Consider the following 15,767-nt stretch of genomic DNA (forward strand, 5'->3'; position numbering starts at 1 on the left):
GCTCTTAAGACGTCGCAAGCCACTGAGTGACCGTTCTGCAGTGCACGTAGTAACAGGCAATGTGTAAAACGTCTTGAGCAGGGTTACAACTTCACACAGAACCCCTTGCAGGTTGGGTTCAGGTATCAATAAGTTTCTTATGTCAGCCATTGATTTTACAGAGATTTTCCTATCATTGCAAATGTCACCCAGCATCTTTTAAATGCAAAGATAACCGATTTTGAATCAACATCTTCTCGAGCAAGTGTGCTGGCGATTTGTTTCATTGCCCTTTACAGAGTTAACAGTCAGTATCACAATATCTTTCAGCTTTTTCATTTTCTGAAAGCCTTCCAGAAAACCGTTTTCTCAAACGTGAGGCAGGTGTCGATGATCTCAAAATATAACTGCCTGTAGAAATCCTTGGCTGTTGAAGACGAATGGGGTTCAGACACATCATATAACTACCAGTTAGTGGTAGTTTTGGATTTTTTGTAGATGAATTTGTTTCCTCCATTAGGCCCATTTACTTCAACCAGCAATTGCAATGTGAAAAAACAAGAAAATGTCTGCATGTATTTAAAAAATCCACTGCCTTTTGCCCCATTGTCTGTTGACAATTTCTTTGAAAAGTCAAAATGGATTTCACACTTTTAATCCGCATTGTGTATCTTGTGGGGCACAATGGGTGCAATCCGTGAGAAACCTTGGTCTGCCCAGCTGTTAACTTTTGAAACGATTCAAACCGTGCCAGTCTCGGGTGATTCCTTTATCATCACTATTAAGTCCTTCACCATGTTCAAAACATCTCGACAGAGAAGCACACATTTAAGTGCATCATGAAACGCTAGATCAAGCGTGTGCACGTTACAATGTACAAACAGAGCCTGACCCTGGGTTTCTTTAACATGGCTCTGCAATCCAGATACACATCCTGACATGTTGGCAGCTCCATCGGAGCACCGTCCGCGGCAGTCACGCCAAGAGACCTAACCTTAGTAACGCATCGTTAAGTACTGAGAGAAGGGTCTCTGAATTTGTACATTTGACATCATAAAATCCTGCAAAATCTTCACAGCTCTCAAGGGCATCGTTCACATATCTTAGACAAACTCAATTGCTCATGTTGTGAAATATCCACCGTTTCATCGACCTCCACAGAAAACTTTTTGGCCTACTTCACATCAGCAACAACTGCTCTCAAAACATAGTGGGCCATGATGCATATGATTTGGTTTTGTCAGGTCAATTGCCTTTTTCCAGTTATCAAGACCTGCCGTGATCAAGGTTTATGCTATCTTCATTAAAAATGTAAACATATTCTGCTGCTTGCAACAGGGCTCGCAAAAGTTTGGTAATGGTACTTGCCCTTCTGGGAGTCCATTGTTTGGTTGTCCAAAAAAAAAAATGTCAGGTTGCCCATAATTGACCTATGGACTTTGATTTGTACAAAGTACACTGCACTCAATATAGCTACATATCTCAGGGTATCTCACGCCAAGAAAATGCATGTACATGGATTAGGGAGTGGTTAACATGTAGAAAACAAAGTACTGATTAGAGGAGAAACCTCAAAATGGAGTGAGGTAACTAGTGGAGTAACACAGGGATCAGTATCAGTATTCCTAACCTACATTAATGATTTAGGTTCTAGTGTAGTAAGCAAACTTGTTAAATTTGCAGACGACTCAAAAATAGGAGGAGTGGCAAACACTGTTGCAGCAGCAAAGGTCATTCAAAATGATCTGGACAAGATTCAGAACTTGGCAGTCACATGGCAAATGACATTTAATAGAGAAAGGTGTAATGTACTTGTCACAAAGACGGCTGTAGTCGGTGACGTCAGACCAGAACCAGGAACCAACAAATAAACAGAGGTGGAGTTTGGTGAAGCTGAGCGATTGTTTTTGCTCAGCATTTAATAAATGAACAGACAGAAAATAAAAAGGTTGTAAAGACAAACAAAACATAGGACACGGCATTGGCAGCCAAAATAAAGAAACAAACAAAATGGAGTATACAGACAAACACGCGTCAATGTCAACCCAAAGGAATTTTTCGAACTGAAAAAAGAAACAAGGACCAGGGGTCACAAGTGGAGATTAGACAAAGGGGCATTCAGAAAGGCACTTTTTTACACACAGACTTGTGAGGGTCTGGAACCAACTCCCCAGTAATGTTGTTGAAGCTGACACCCTGGGATCCTTCAAGAAGCTGCTTGATGAGATTCTGAATGGCCTCCTCTTGTTTGTAAACTTTCTTATGTTCTTATATACTTTTTCAACATGAAAATTCCATATTTTTTCCAGATTTCCATTTGTTTTTACCAGACTTGTGTTTTAGTTAGTTTCTACTAGTTTTTTGATAGTTATCCACATAGTCGGGCAGCCGCAGAGCATTATAGCTTTTTGATCCAAAGCAGAAGTAGCTCCTGGTTTTCTAAAAGTATTTGTCGGAATCTGGAGGTGCATATCTACCAAGAGACAATGCAGGTATGCAAAAGAGAAGTAAGATACAATCTAATAAATGTCCAGTATTTGAGAACTACATTGCATTATTTACAAAAATAATATATAAAGTTGGATACTGCAAATATACTTGTGCTAAAATAGGATATTATAATGGTACCAATAGTATACTAAAACCAGACAATTTTGGCACAAGTATACTTGCAGTATGTTACTATTTTGTAAGGGATGATATTGGATTCTGATCCAAACTTGTTTACACCTTCTGTTAAATGTTGAACACTATAGGTGGTGAAAAATAACAAAAGTTCACACATTATATATTAAAAAGTGCAAGTTTCGTCTATTAAACACATAAGTCAAATACTTAATAGACTATAACAACCCTGTTTGGGTCCAAAGCCTTTTGTTATAGTAAAATGACAATCCAAAACAAACAATATAAGCTACTGGAGTAAGTTAAGGAAGTCACCTTGGAAAAAGGCATTAGCTAAACTATTAATAATATTAATAATAATAATAATAATAATAATAATAATAATAATAATAGCAATGAGATTGTGAATAAAAGTAGAATTACAAGTACAGTACCTATCTGTGGCATGCTGCATCAAGTATTCTGGCCATATCATATTAATTGAAGAACACAGTAACTGTAACAATAACTGCCGTATTCAATTTTTTTTTTTTTTTTTTTTTCCTGGGTTGGGAAATAACGTTAACGATGTAATAAAGGTAACAACAAGATAACAAAATGTGAGTCATGGTGAGCAGAGTACAGTAGCTTGTAATTCCAGTCTGTAACTTTGTTTAAAAAAATCATAACCTTCAATATAAAAGTATATACTTTGGCTGTCGTAGTGTCCGTTTTACCCTTCGTTTCAGTGAGCAGACACAGTCACATGACATACCAGCGCGCTGATTAGATGTGATTGCTTGAGTTGTCAGGGGTGTAACACTGGGCAATCAGCGCGGGATTTGGTCACAAGCAACGTGTAAGTGTACGTCACCCCGGAAATCACTCAAGCATTTCCAATGAAAAACATTTATCCCTCTAAACGTGTTTTACCGGTATGATCTGTGAGCGGAATCTCGACTGGGATACCGCTGTTTGACTAAAGCACAGAACGTTATCGTAAAAATCGGATTGTCCATCGGGCAAACAGCCAAAAAAAACATGTTGTCCGACAGATTTGTTTGGTTGTCCCTGAATTTTGGGCTCGCGATTTTGCCAGCCCTGTGCAAGTAGAACATGTTTTACATAGTGCTTTGTTTTACATGTCCTAATCTATTCTTCTCAGAGGTGTCTTTTCTCTGTGGTAGAATCTTTTTTTTTTTCTAATTTTGGATGGAGTTGCATCTGAGATGGTAGCAGCATTTTCATTTGGTATTGAATGGTCTGTCGTTTCCTACACAGCGCTAGACCTACTGCTGGCAATACTACTACTGCAAGAATCAGGTTCAGTTGAATCACTAGATTTACGAGTTACCCACTTATCTGTAACACATTTCACAGTAAAACAAAAAAGAAAAAAAAAAAAAAAAAAAAAAAAAAACTTGATTAGGTAAACTTCAGCCTTAGCCTTAACTTTAGTCTTAAACAAAAAACAATTGCTAAATGCTCCTCACACATGTCGATTCAATTGCATCGTTTTTCATATGGCAGAATCACATGATCACGCTATGCAAGTTAAGTCCATTCACAGGATATTATGGGATAGGCGTGCTCAGAGCCAGCATGCTGCTTTTACTATCATAACAGCAGCATACCCCATACACAACGCTTTACTTTGGGGTGGCTATGCCCCACCAAAATAAATATTCCTGGTGCAAATGCCCCTTTGTCCCCCCTAACTCTGCACCTAGCCCCATCAGTTGCTTTTCCCTTTTTTTTTCATTGTTGCTTAGTTCTTACGAAGGACTGGTATTGCAGTGAATTAATGTTTTACCAGTCTTGGCAGTCACTTATGCAGAAACATATTTTTGAAGGGTAGACTAAACACAGTCATACTTCAAATGGTATCTATTAAGAATGACTGCCAATTTTGAAGATAATTAATTGTTGTTTTTGGGGGAGTCAGAGGTATTTGAATTTGTTGATAGACTGGAGTATGTGAAAATGCTGGGATGCCAAAGTGATAGTTTGTACGAGGTTACTTTCTGGACATTTATTAACAGTGCACAGCCATGATTTTGGGCTCAGGGTTAGGATTAGCACACAATAATTAGCTATTATTAGAGTCAATCCGGTATGTTTGTAACATCTGTAACAAAGTCAAATTAAGATGAGAGAAAAAAAAAATCTAAGGCATGAATGTCTGGCATTTAAATATGTCCTATCTAAGTAAAGGGGTCATTGTGAGGGGATAAAATAGCCTACTTGTTTTTTTCTTATGAATGATCTTTGGACTGAAGCAGAGCACAAACAACTGTGAACTTGTACAAAAACTATTTTTATTCTCTCATGGACTGAAAAACACTTTAAATTCAAACTATCGAAAGCTGCTTGTGGTTTATTATCTGATGTTCTTATTACATTCTTTTGTGATTTTTCTGGCTTTCCCGTTGAATTATTTTTTGGCTGATACTCAACATAGGAAAGGATTGTTTTACAATAATTTTAACTAAGTAAGACTTTAAAAACATACAAATGTAATTGTTTTAACACATGATTTTTAATCTGAAGTTTTCCATTACCATAAGTCATTATGAATTAGATATAGTATGATTCCAAACTCATTAAAATATATATATTATTTTTCTTATTGTAAATAAAACCTGCCTAGGAGCAATACACTCAACTTTTCAAAATGGTTTAAAATGAAGAGAAAGTAAAAATCAACCTGTTCTTGGTGGGTGTGGAGTACAATTACACATATTCTGCTCATGTAATTCACACTTATTGAAGATCCCCAAGGTTAAAACTTTGGCAACTCCATAAAAGCATACTTGGAAACTTTCTTCATTACTATTAATCATACTTGGGAGCCTTATGGGAGCATAGTGGAGAGCTTTCAACATGTAGTGTGTGTAATCTGTTTAAATGACTATAACGCTATATAAGGTATGTTTTATATAAACTTGTGCACTGTGAAAATAACACTGACCTAATAGATGACTAGGTATAAACGTGGAAAGACGGGGTGTGTTTTTTTCACAAGATTGAAGGCTCCACTATTGAAGGAGGCAGCCAAAATGCGAAAGCATGTTTGCTCTGTGAACTTGCAGTAACTTCACTCAAAAACATCTGGCACAGTGAGGCAGGTGATCTATTGGCATGTTGTCATATACACAGAACAATTTCAGAGCACTGGCCATCTGTTTACTTTAAAGCAAATTCATGGTATATTCTTGCTAGTTTAAATGTCAGTATTTCTACTGTTTTAGACCAGAGGCTTTCAGTGTGTGGTCCTGGGCAATTTCCATGCGATTCCTGAAAAATTGAAAAAAATAGCCCACACACACACTGTAAATATGTACAACTGTAAGACAGCCTCAGAAAAACTCAAGTGTCTCCTGTCTAGTTAGTGTCCTTCAATTTCTGTTTAAACTTTAACATATTGGAAATGTTTATAACTGAACAGAAAAACCATCATAAGAAGCCTTCCATAACTTTTTATTAAATAGTGCACCGTGTATTTGTGTATAAGGCTGTATGTGTGCAGCATTTAATTGTAAGGGGAAAAGACAGTGAAGTAGTATTAGCTATTAAATAAATTGGCTTGTTATTATTATTAGTGTTTATTATATAAACACAGATGCTAACGCCAATGTTTGTCCTCTGTATGTTTGTTCAGGTAAAATTGAACACTAAATTTAACACAAAAAGTTTATACTCCAAACTGTATTAACACCTCTACTCCTGACAACACCCTAGCTGCAATTTATCTATCTATTCCAAAGATTATGAAATATTTTTTACATCGGAATTATTCAATCACTGCTAAAATTAAACCAGATGCTGCCATTTAAAATAACAAACCCGCCCCTGGGGCGGGGGGACCGTCATATCGTACAAAAAGGTATATATATATAGCATATATAGTATATATATATATATATATATATATATATATATATATATATATATATATATATATATATATATATATATATATATATATATATATATGTGTGTGTGTGTGTTTCTGACCCCATTTGGTAGTGGTTCATGGGAAAATCTCTTAAGTACCATGGTGATCCTTATTTTTTAGAAAAGGTTGTGAACCACTGTTCTATTGAAATGTTTATATTCCAGAATGAAGAACAAAAAAGGTATAATTTCATCTTAACAATCCCATCGATAGAGCCTTGATTCTGTAGATATTTAAAAACATCAGCTGTTTCCAGTTATTGAATTTGCAAGTTGTGATTTGAATTAACTGATCCCATTAGCCAAGGACTTTAGCTTGTACTATAGGACAGTGTCTACAAAGCTTTATTAAGTTAATGTTATGTCTGTCATGTGTTTTCAGATGTAGTACCTGAAAAAAATATGCACATAATTTTTTTTATGACATACTGACAATGTATGTGTTTGGACTGTTTTTCAAGAGAACAGTTAGCTATTCAGACATGCTGATAAATTACAAAAAAATTGGCTTAATTGAGGCTAAGTAGGCAATAAATACCTAAGCCTCTGTCATTTATCTTTCCTAGAAAATGGATTAATTTTGGGGTACCGCTGCACTTCTGAGATGGCAGGCTGATAGAAACCAGTTGCATATATTTAAAGAGTGGATGGTTATTAATTTAGGGACACTGAGATATTTAGTATGCAAGTATAACCCCCCCTTCTGTGCTTAACGGTAAACTCACACGCTGCAGACCACCTAAAACCAATGATCTTCCAGCGTAGCCCGAAAGCCTACTGTTTCTTAGGGCTATAGTAAATAAATATATAATAAACCCAGTTGTTTTGTAAATGGGCGGACTCGCTGTGCCGTCTTTATTGACACAACTGCAGCGCTTCTGTGAAATAGTTACACGTGGGGTGATGGTAATTGTTTGAAGATGATACCGTGTTTACATTGTGCAGTTTGCTCTGTGTGTTTTGTTTCAATCAATGAACCCAGACTAGGTAGTTCGAGTCCAATAAGCCAGCTCTATTTTATTTAGTTCCACCTGTTATATTTAAAAGACAAACACATAAATACACAGGTACACGGCAGGCTTAGTACATTAATGCTGTCAGCTTCATATCGTTATGCTGTCTGATGCGAATGTCAGAAAGCACTGCCATTCTAAATGTTTCCCTCTGGTTGCCTGGCTACACTAGCAAGCAGTTTGAATGGGGTAACAAATGCACCATCACCAAAAAAACATATTTCTTAAAAGCCACTGTGCTTTACTGTTCAAAATAATGTCATTCCTACTAACAAAATAGATACCCAGGGTACTGTTGCTTACTGTATTTGTGGTCCGATTGCTTCACATACTGATGTGATCCATTTCGTATTTACACAGCTTAGGTTTGCCGCTCATGCTAATGTTTCTTCCTTGTTCTGTATCACACTTCCAGTAGGAGTAAAGAATCACAATTAGTAATACATTACAATACACAGGGGTGGGGGGTGGGGTGGTGCAGCTTCACTGAGGCCTGACATCACAGTTAAAACAGGGCATACAGTTTCAGGGGTGTACAATTGGGGCAACAAGATTTGTGGTTATACTTTGCCCGTTGGGCAAATAGTTTTTATTTATTTATTTTTCCTATATTCACTTCTGATTGGCTAGCTGTAGAAAGCTGATCTTCTGTTGGTTTCAAAGAAACCCAGAAATGGCTGCCATGAGAGCGTCTGGCAAGGTACAGACTAATCTTTTTTATATTTAAGGTGTTTACGCGTTTTTTTTGTAAATTAGCAAATAAGTGATACTGCTTTCTTAATATGTGATATTTAAATACAGCAATCTAGTAAAGCTACAAAAATAAACCACCGTAGTTGCTAAGGTATTGGCGGATTAGAAAAATCCTGTTGTGTAATTTTATAAAATTATTTCTGAGTCTACTTTGTGGTCTAACTGGTAACTGTTGGGATGATAAAAAAAAATACAGTTTTGAAGCATTTCAGACAAACTTTCCCTGGGATATATTTAAAGAGTGGATGGTTATCAATTTAGTAGCAAACCTTTGTTCCCGCAGGCAGGCGCATCACACAGGGCGAGGCAATCCACACACAGACGGAGGGCGGGCGCGAACCCGGCACCTCTCGCACTAAAGCATAGCGCTGATACTGCTGTACAAAAGAGCCAGCTCCTTTCCAAGGTCATCTACCAGCCCTGCTGCTGCCTTCCCCCGTGCACGCTACAGTATAAAATAGATATATAATGTTGTACACTGTTTTTAAAAAAAATACATGTATATAATAGAAATAAACAAAATAAGCAAAATAAATAAACATATTTTGTCCTTGCACAGTTTGATGGAGCCTGTTGTACATATTGCGTGCACTTTGGTAGAAAAACAAAAAAATGCAGAGAAACTTGACCAGTTATGCACAAGTCTGGGGTTGAGCAGTTACAAAACTGAAAAAAAACGTCAAGATAAATCAGAATTCCACAAAGCAGCAGTAATAGTTGGCAATGATTTTGTGTCTGAAATGCAACAAACTAAAACACCTGTACATCAGTAGTTGGATGCAGCTCAGAGAAAGTGCTGAAAATTACCTTTTACAGTAGTTCAGTCAAGCTTAAATATCAAGTTTCATGGAGGCTACAAGACAGAAACAATTACATTAAAGGATGGTCTACAGTAATTTTTAATTGTATTATTTTCTTTTAAGAAATATTATACCACCTGGGTAGGTACAATCCAATGTCTCTGTTCTGGTTAATGTTTCCCTGTCATAGTTTATTTCTTCCTTCATAACAGTTTTTAAAAGTAACCTCTATACAGAGTTAATTTAGTATCAGACTACTGTCTACAGCTTACGGAAAATAATTACTTTTGAATGAAGTTGATGAATCTGATTTTTAACACAATTAACCCATTTGTTTACAGGATGTTTGAAGATAGATCCAAACAACTTTTTAGCGTTATAGTCTCGAGGTGCAGAGATAAAACAGTTGTGGAGATGTTGTTTTTTTGGGGGGGAAAATAAACAAATAAATAACATTAAATATTAACTCTTAATCTGACTAAGGTTAATAACTCTTGTGTGCAGTCTTTATTTTGGATGTTTGAACAATGTGCATGTTGCTGATATGCAATTCTATCCAGGGTTTAGTTGTTGTTCTTGAGTTACAGCTTGCTATTCTCTGAAATGGCGCATCCTTTGTAAAACAGTTTCTGTTCTACTGTTTAGCTACCCATTGTGGAAAAGATCAGGGCAGTCGCACAGAAGGTCTATGGGGCTGAGGATATTGAACTGTCTCCCGAAGCACAAACTAAAATAGACAATTACACCAAGCAGGTAAGACATTACAACTTCCAGGACCCTCATTGCATATTGTCTTATCTACTGTCCTGTCTGCTTATTAACCTAAACAAGTTTACAATCTGAAATAAAAAAAATACAAGTATCTCTTATGCTTTGCCTCGACCTTCTATACAACTGAAAGCATCATTATCCTTTTTACCCCTTGTAGAATGCTGTGTTCCAGGTTTATAAATAATAACGCTATTTGTTCTACTTTCCCATTGAAGGGCTTTGGAACACTACCCATCTGCATGGCAAAGACTCACCTGTCCCTGTCCCACCTACCTGACAAGAAAGGAGTTCCTACTGGCTTTATTCTGCCCATTCGGGATGTGCGAGCCAGCATTGGGGCAGGATTTATTTATCCACTAGTGGGGACGGTAAGTGAAAATAAACAAGGAAAAGTAATACATGTGTTCAGTGGGCTGGTAGAATTGGGGCAGGATTGACCTTTTTAGGCCATAACGGTCCTTGGTAGTAGATTCAAATGAATGTCATTGTAAAATTGGACAAACATTTCTACAAGAAGTGAGCTGTCTTTCATTAAAGATGCTAATTTTGTACATGTATCAAGGTAAATGAATGGTTTCCTGTTTATAGAAGACAGGGAGAGGAATCCAGGGACTATCCTGTGCCATAGTCCTGACAAAGTTAAGTGGGTGTAGTAAATAAAATAAATTCACTTTTAATTTTCGTGTTCACACATGTTCATTACTTAGTTTTTAAGAAGTCATTAAGCCTGAAAATTGAGTTTGCGGGAGGCTGTAATATTTATGCTAAGGACATTAGTGTAAGGAAACCTGGAATGGTAAGTGGTCAAAATGGTAATTGGCTAATGTAAGAAGGCAAAAATGGTAATTGGCTTTTTTTCTCATCCATCCCTAATTGTTTTATCATTTGTTTTGTAGTGTCCATGTAATTGGTTGTAATGGCTCTTTAGTGGTCATGGACTGTGGTCCTTTTGATTTGCTTGGCTATGTAACTACGTGAGTTTGGCTTGAAGGAGAGATCTGCAGTATAGTGATATATATATATGATTTCAGTGGAACCCTGCATAAGTATTGTGTTTCCTGTTGGCCTGGAGGAATAGGTTTGGTTCCCCCACCCCTGATGTTCTCCAGGAGGCAAATGTTCAACCAGGACTTATTGCCAGTTTGGCCGAGTCTGTTTTGTTCCGATTTATGTGGAATTTGTTTTGTATAGTCCCAGCTTTACCAGTCAGTACCCTTCCAACATGTTGACAGTAATCTTACCATTTGGCAAACCCGAGTCAATTTAATTGGTTTACTGGCTAAAACCAGTTGGAATTACTAAATTAATGGAATTTTAAAAAAGAACATGAGTAAAGTTAAAGCAATGAAGTCGCAGTTCTGCGTGACACAGAAGTTGCAAGATTTCCTGAAAGGAACACTGTTCTGGTGTAATCACATCAGACACCAATTTCCTTATATTTGAATAAGCTCGGCAACAGCTCCACAAACTCCTGGCTTACTCCTGTGAACTCCCTATGACGCTGTCAAGTGTTGTGGGCTGGGAAGCAGCGTTCCCTCTAAGCTTTTTTGATACTGAGAAACTTGCCGTTTGACTGAGAAAGGGTCAATTATCAGTGAGAAACCTTCAGCCATGCGTTAACCCTTTTAATATGTTTTTGTTGCGTTATACAATTTTGAAACAATATTCCAACACAAGTATCTCAGCAATTTTACAATTTACTTTAAATTTAAACAAGACATTTATTGTGGCTCTGCCTCTGATTGTGAATCATCCTCTGATCCTGTGCAGCGCTGTCAGTTGTTATCATAGGTACAGACTGCATGCTTAACTGGTGGCCTGCATAAAATTGCTTTATACTACTGCATAAAACACTGGCATCTGCACTGCCTTCAATTGTAGCCATCTTTAGGGCTACTAATTGTTCCATTCTTGGGATACCAAATTCAGTTTTTCAAAAATGGCCAATTCCTTTATGTGATGCGTTGCTTTTTGTTTTTGTTTCTTTCAGTTTTTACAAAAATAAATCTGAAGTAAACCCAGTACAGATAGTGACGAATAAAATACTGGATAATGAGGTTTTATAAATCAATGTTACTGTCTTATTGTGGGCTACACTGCTAAATAATATATATGTAGGTCAAACAGAATTTCAAATTCTAAGCAACTGTATTTCAAGGGGGGAAAAAAGTGTAATGAGGAGTTAATCACAGCCTCTGTCATGAGGTCTGCCTTATTTTCAATTCGTATGAACAATGCATAAGCCAGATGTGTTGTGTCAGTTTGGATCACAAGTCAGAATGGCTGAATGTCAGAATGGCTGCTCAACCTGCCATTTTAGGCCTTAATATTGCTGGCACCCTATTTCTTATATTTTTCTTCAAAAGGCTTCCAAGCTAAACTAACGGGGCGTTAGCAGAGGATATCAGTGTTTAATACAAACAGTGCTTTTTAATTAACACTGGCGTGGTTTCTGTCCCAGACCTGTGTCGCCCTGACCCCGGGCCAAAAATATCGCCGAAATTTTTTATTTATTTATTTTTTTTAGAAAACAGTTAAGTTTGCCATCTATACTTGCAAAAAAAGACTATCCAAGTTGTTTCTTTGCTGAAAACAATTTGCAGTAATGTAGCTTTCCTATACTGTACATTTCTGCACTTGCATTACTTTTTTGCACTTTTTTTTCCATTCATAGGTTTTAATAAAAACATTTATTAGTGTAATGTGTGTCTTAATAAAGATTTTTAACCCCATATACGCTGTGGCAGACCTAAGGGCTGCCTACTCTTTTAAGGGCTTATTGCTTACATTGCACCCTTGTTTTAAAAACACAGGGTGTTGGCATAGTTGGCCGTCATCTGTTGGATAGCACAGTGGAGACCGCTGAATTCAAACCAAAAGCCAAGAACAAACAGAAAAGGTTACCTGTCTGAACAAATAAAAAGAAAGAGGAGCAGCACTTTAACTCAAACAAGACAACCTTTGCAGCTGTTAATTGTTTTGTTTCATCTGGTCGATGCTGCAACTTGATATTTTGTTTTGTTTAGTTAGGAACTCTGTGGAGCTAGACTGTTTTGTGTTTTGGTGATTTTAATAAAAATTTAAATAAACAAGGTGTTATGATGACCTATGTTTAACTAACTATAAACAAAGTGAGTTGTCATTTGGGGTTCTCTTCACCACCCACTTTCAGTAAGCTGGGATATATCTATTTTGTTTGTTTTTTTGTTTTTTTTTCTGTGTATGTGTGCACAGGGCTAGCGTGGCTAGTTTCCAGTGTCTGGGATTAGGATACTGTTCTGTAGGAACTGCTCGACCGTCACAACGCATGTTTGTTTTGTTTACTGTACTGGTGATTGGGGATCATTTTGAATGTCAGGTTATTATGTGGGAGTTTATACCGTCCATCGCTAACTGTAGGTGAATCATGTTAACACAAACACACCCATTCTAAGCAGTGGCGACTGTATATGTATTTTTTACTGGATATACTGTAAAGACTCTGTCTTACTTGCCTTGTCTTTCTTTTGTAATTGTAGGTACTTGGTCGGCAGGTACTACTAAACTATTGGTGTAGATTAAACTCATTTTTTTTTAGGGGCTACTGTGTGGAGTGCAGAAGCTTGGAAATTGCGGGTTCGAATCCTGGTCATTGCCGACCATGACCAGGAGTTCCCAGGGGGGCGGCACACAATTGGCCGAGCGCCGCCTGGGTTCTGAGGTCTTAGCTTGGCAGGGTAATCCACAGTTCACCGCACTCCAGTGACTCCTGTGGCTGATAGAGCGCCTGCGGGTCTGCTGTGAAGCCATTCAAATCTGTGTTGTCCTCCAGCACTATAGGTCTGATGGCTTCGCTGTGGATCTACAGTGCGAAAAAAGGCGGCTAGGCAAGGACACGTTTCAGAGGACGCGTGTGTCAGCCGCCGTTCCCTGAGTCACTGGGGGTTTGTAGCGGTGAACCGGGATTAATAAAATACAATTGTGATTACAAATTGGGGAGAGAACTGGGGTAAAATCATTGGTGACGACTAAATTTAAAAAATAAATAAATAAACTCCCTTTTTAGACCTTAACTTACTTGAAATTAAACTTCTGATTGAATCAGCTTAGTAATAAATCGGGATCTTACTGGAGTTTCAATGCTTTCTGGGGTTAATACAGTAATTCAAAACATGAATTGAGCAAGACTTGGCTTGGGGACACTATTTATTAAGAAATGTACCTATACTTCATTAGACTGTATCTATTCTTTATTTTATTTTTTTTATTATAATACATTACAGAAAAAGTATTACTCTGGATTGACTGGATTTTATTTTTGCAGCACAGTACAGTCAGTCACAGTGTGTCAAAAAATCAACAGCATTGTCCCTGTCAAGACAATACACAAAAGTGCATTGTTTCCACAGCTCAAGAGTTTTTTGTCCGAGATCCTAACTCTGACGAGTCCAGGTTTATTACTGAAAGCTATGATTTAAATATGTTCTCAGCTATGACTTGAAGCCTTTGAGCTGCAGAAACCATAAAATATAGTTCTCTGAACAGTACAGCTGGTTGCCAGCGATTTAATTTGGGTCTCAAAAGTGTTGCCAGAATGCAACCTTAACCTTTTTCTACAGTATCTACAATACTCTATTTCCCTTGATTTCCACAAGAATCTTAAATCTGTTATCCTCCTGGTGTAGCAAGTGAAAGGCTGTGATTGACGTTACAATGCCTTATCTTTTTACTTTCTAGTTGACTTTGTTTCCGTTAAGTAGTTGACAAGAAGACTTTTATTTGGCTACCTTCCATGGTATTCCCTACCATGCAAATGGTAATATTAAATAAAAAATAAGTCTAGTGGGTTAACATTCAGGTTGTTTAGTTCACATAATATACGAGCTGCAGTGCACTCATAATTATACTTAACTAAGCGATAAATATAAAAACTGCAGGATTGTGGATCTCAGTGATGATGTATAATGCTGACGAATTGGCATATTCGGCTACCATTGTTTATTTTGCACGCAGCGATATACATAGCTACTTTACATTACAATGACGATTATTCACAAAAAAAAAATGCTCTTCTCATCCAGAAATGTTAAGATCGTTGGTGCACCGTGTGAGGGCAAGACCCTCACTGTAATATTTCAATGCCTGTTATTGTGATTATTATTGTTAATATTATTATGTTGGCGATTTATGTTAGAGCAGTAGTTTATGTTTATTATGTGCGTGTTGTTGAGAAAAGTGTATTTTATATACTGCATTTGCTGCATTTCTGTATTTAGATTAGGACGCTTCTATCAATTAAGTGGTAATGGTTAGGGACTAGAGAATAATAATAATAATAATAATAATAATAATAATAATAATAATAAAACAGTAGTAAATAGTTTGATAACTAAAAAATGGTGTTATTTATGCAACAGGATTAGTCTGTGAGAGAAATATAGGATAGATGATGTAGAACAACTTCGACAGGGAAATGGAGATATATAAATATGTATTTGTAGGCTAAAAATTTCAGAAATATATTAATTCTCTTATTTATTGCTGTTCTGCAATTTCAAAGGGTCTGTCTGTCATTCGTTCCTATGCTTTTCTTTCTATAACAATACCAAAGCTAACAAGTGCAATCAGTTAATCAGTCTAGTTTCACCAGCGACGTTTTACGCAAGTCTATATAAGGTTCATGCCTGCTATCCTAATGCAGCTTAAAAACTGTAGAGTTGTGGTCAAATCTGCAAAAAACTAATGCTACCAAATACAGAATGTGAAACAATTGAGTTTAAAGGTGAGGATCATGTTTCTGATACATGTTGTAACAACAAAAAATGAAAAGTTCTGATGCTAGGGATACCGGATATGTACAATGCAGCTTTATGCTGTTTGACTTGAGACTGTCGTGAAAGTTAACGGGGCC

General features: G+C 36.9%; 1 protein-coding gene across 2 annotated transcripts in view; it reads left to right on the forward strand.

Annotated features, from left to right (window-relative positions):
• Window positions 1-15,767, forward strand: part of mthfd1l (methylenetetrahydrofolate dehydrogenase (NADP+ dependent) 1 like) — a 98,481-nt gene that overhangs the window by 59,100 nt on the left and 23,614 nt on the right. For both annotated transcript variants that reach the window (XM_041252382.1, XM_041252381.1), the window contains exons 25-26: window positions 9,752-9,859; window positions 10,093-10,245. In XM_041252382.1, coding sequence (XP_041108316.1) covers window positions 9,752-9,859; window positions 10,093-10,245 — 261 coding nt within the window. The remainder of the gene's footprint in view (window positions 1-9,751; window positions 9,860-10,092; window positions 10,246-15,767) is intronic.

This window comes from Polyodon spathula, chromosome 6, assembly GCF_017654505.1.
Source record: "Polyodon spathula isolate WHYD16114869_AA chromosome 6, ASM1765450v1, whole genome shotgun sequence".
In the NCBI taxonomy this organism is placed as follows: domain Eukaryota; kingdom Metazoa; phylum Chordata; class Actinopteri; order Acipenseriformes; family Polyodontidae; genus Polyodon; species Polyodon spathula.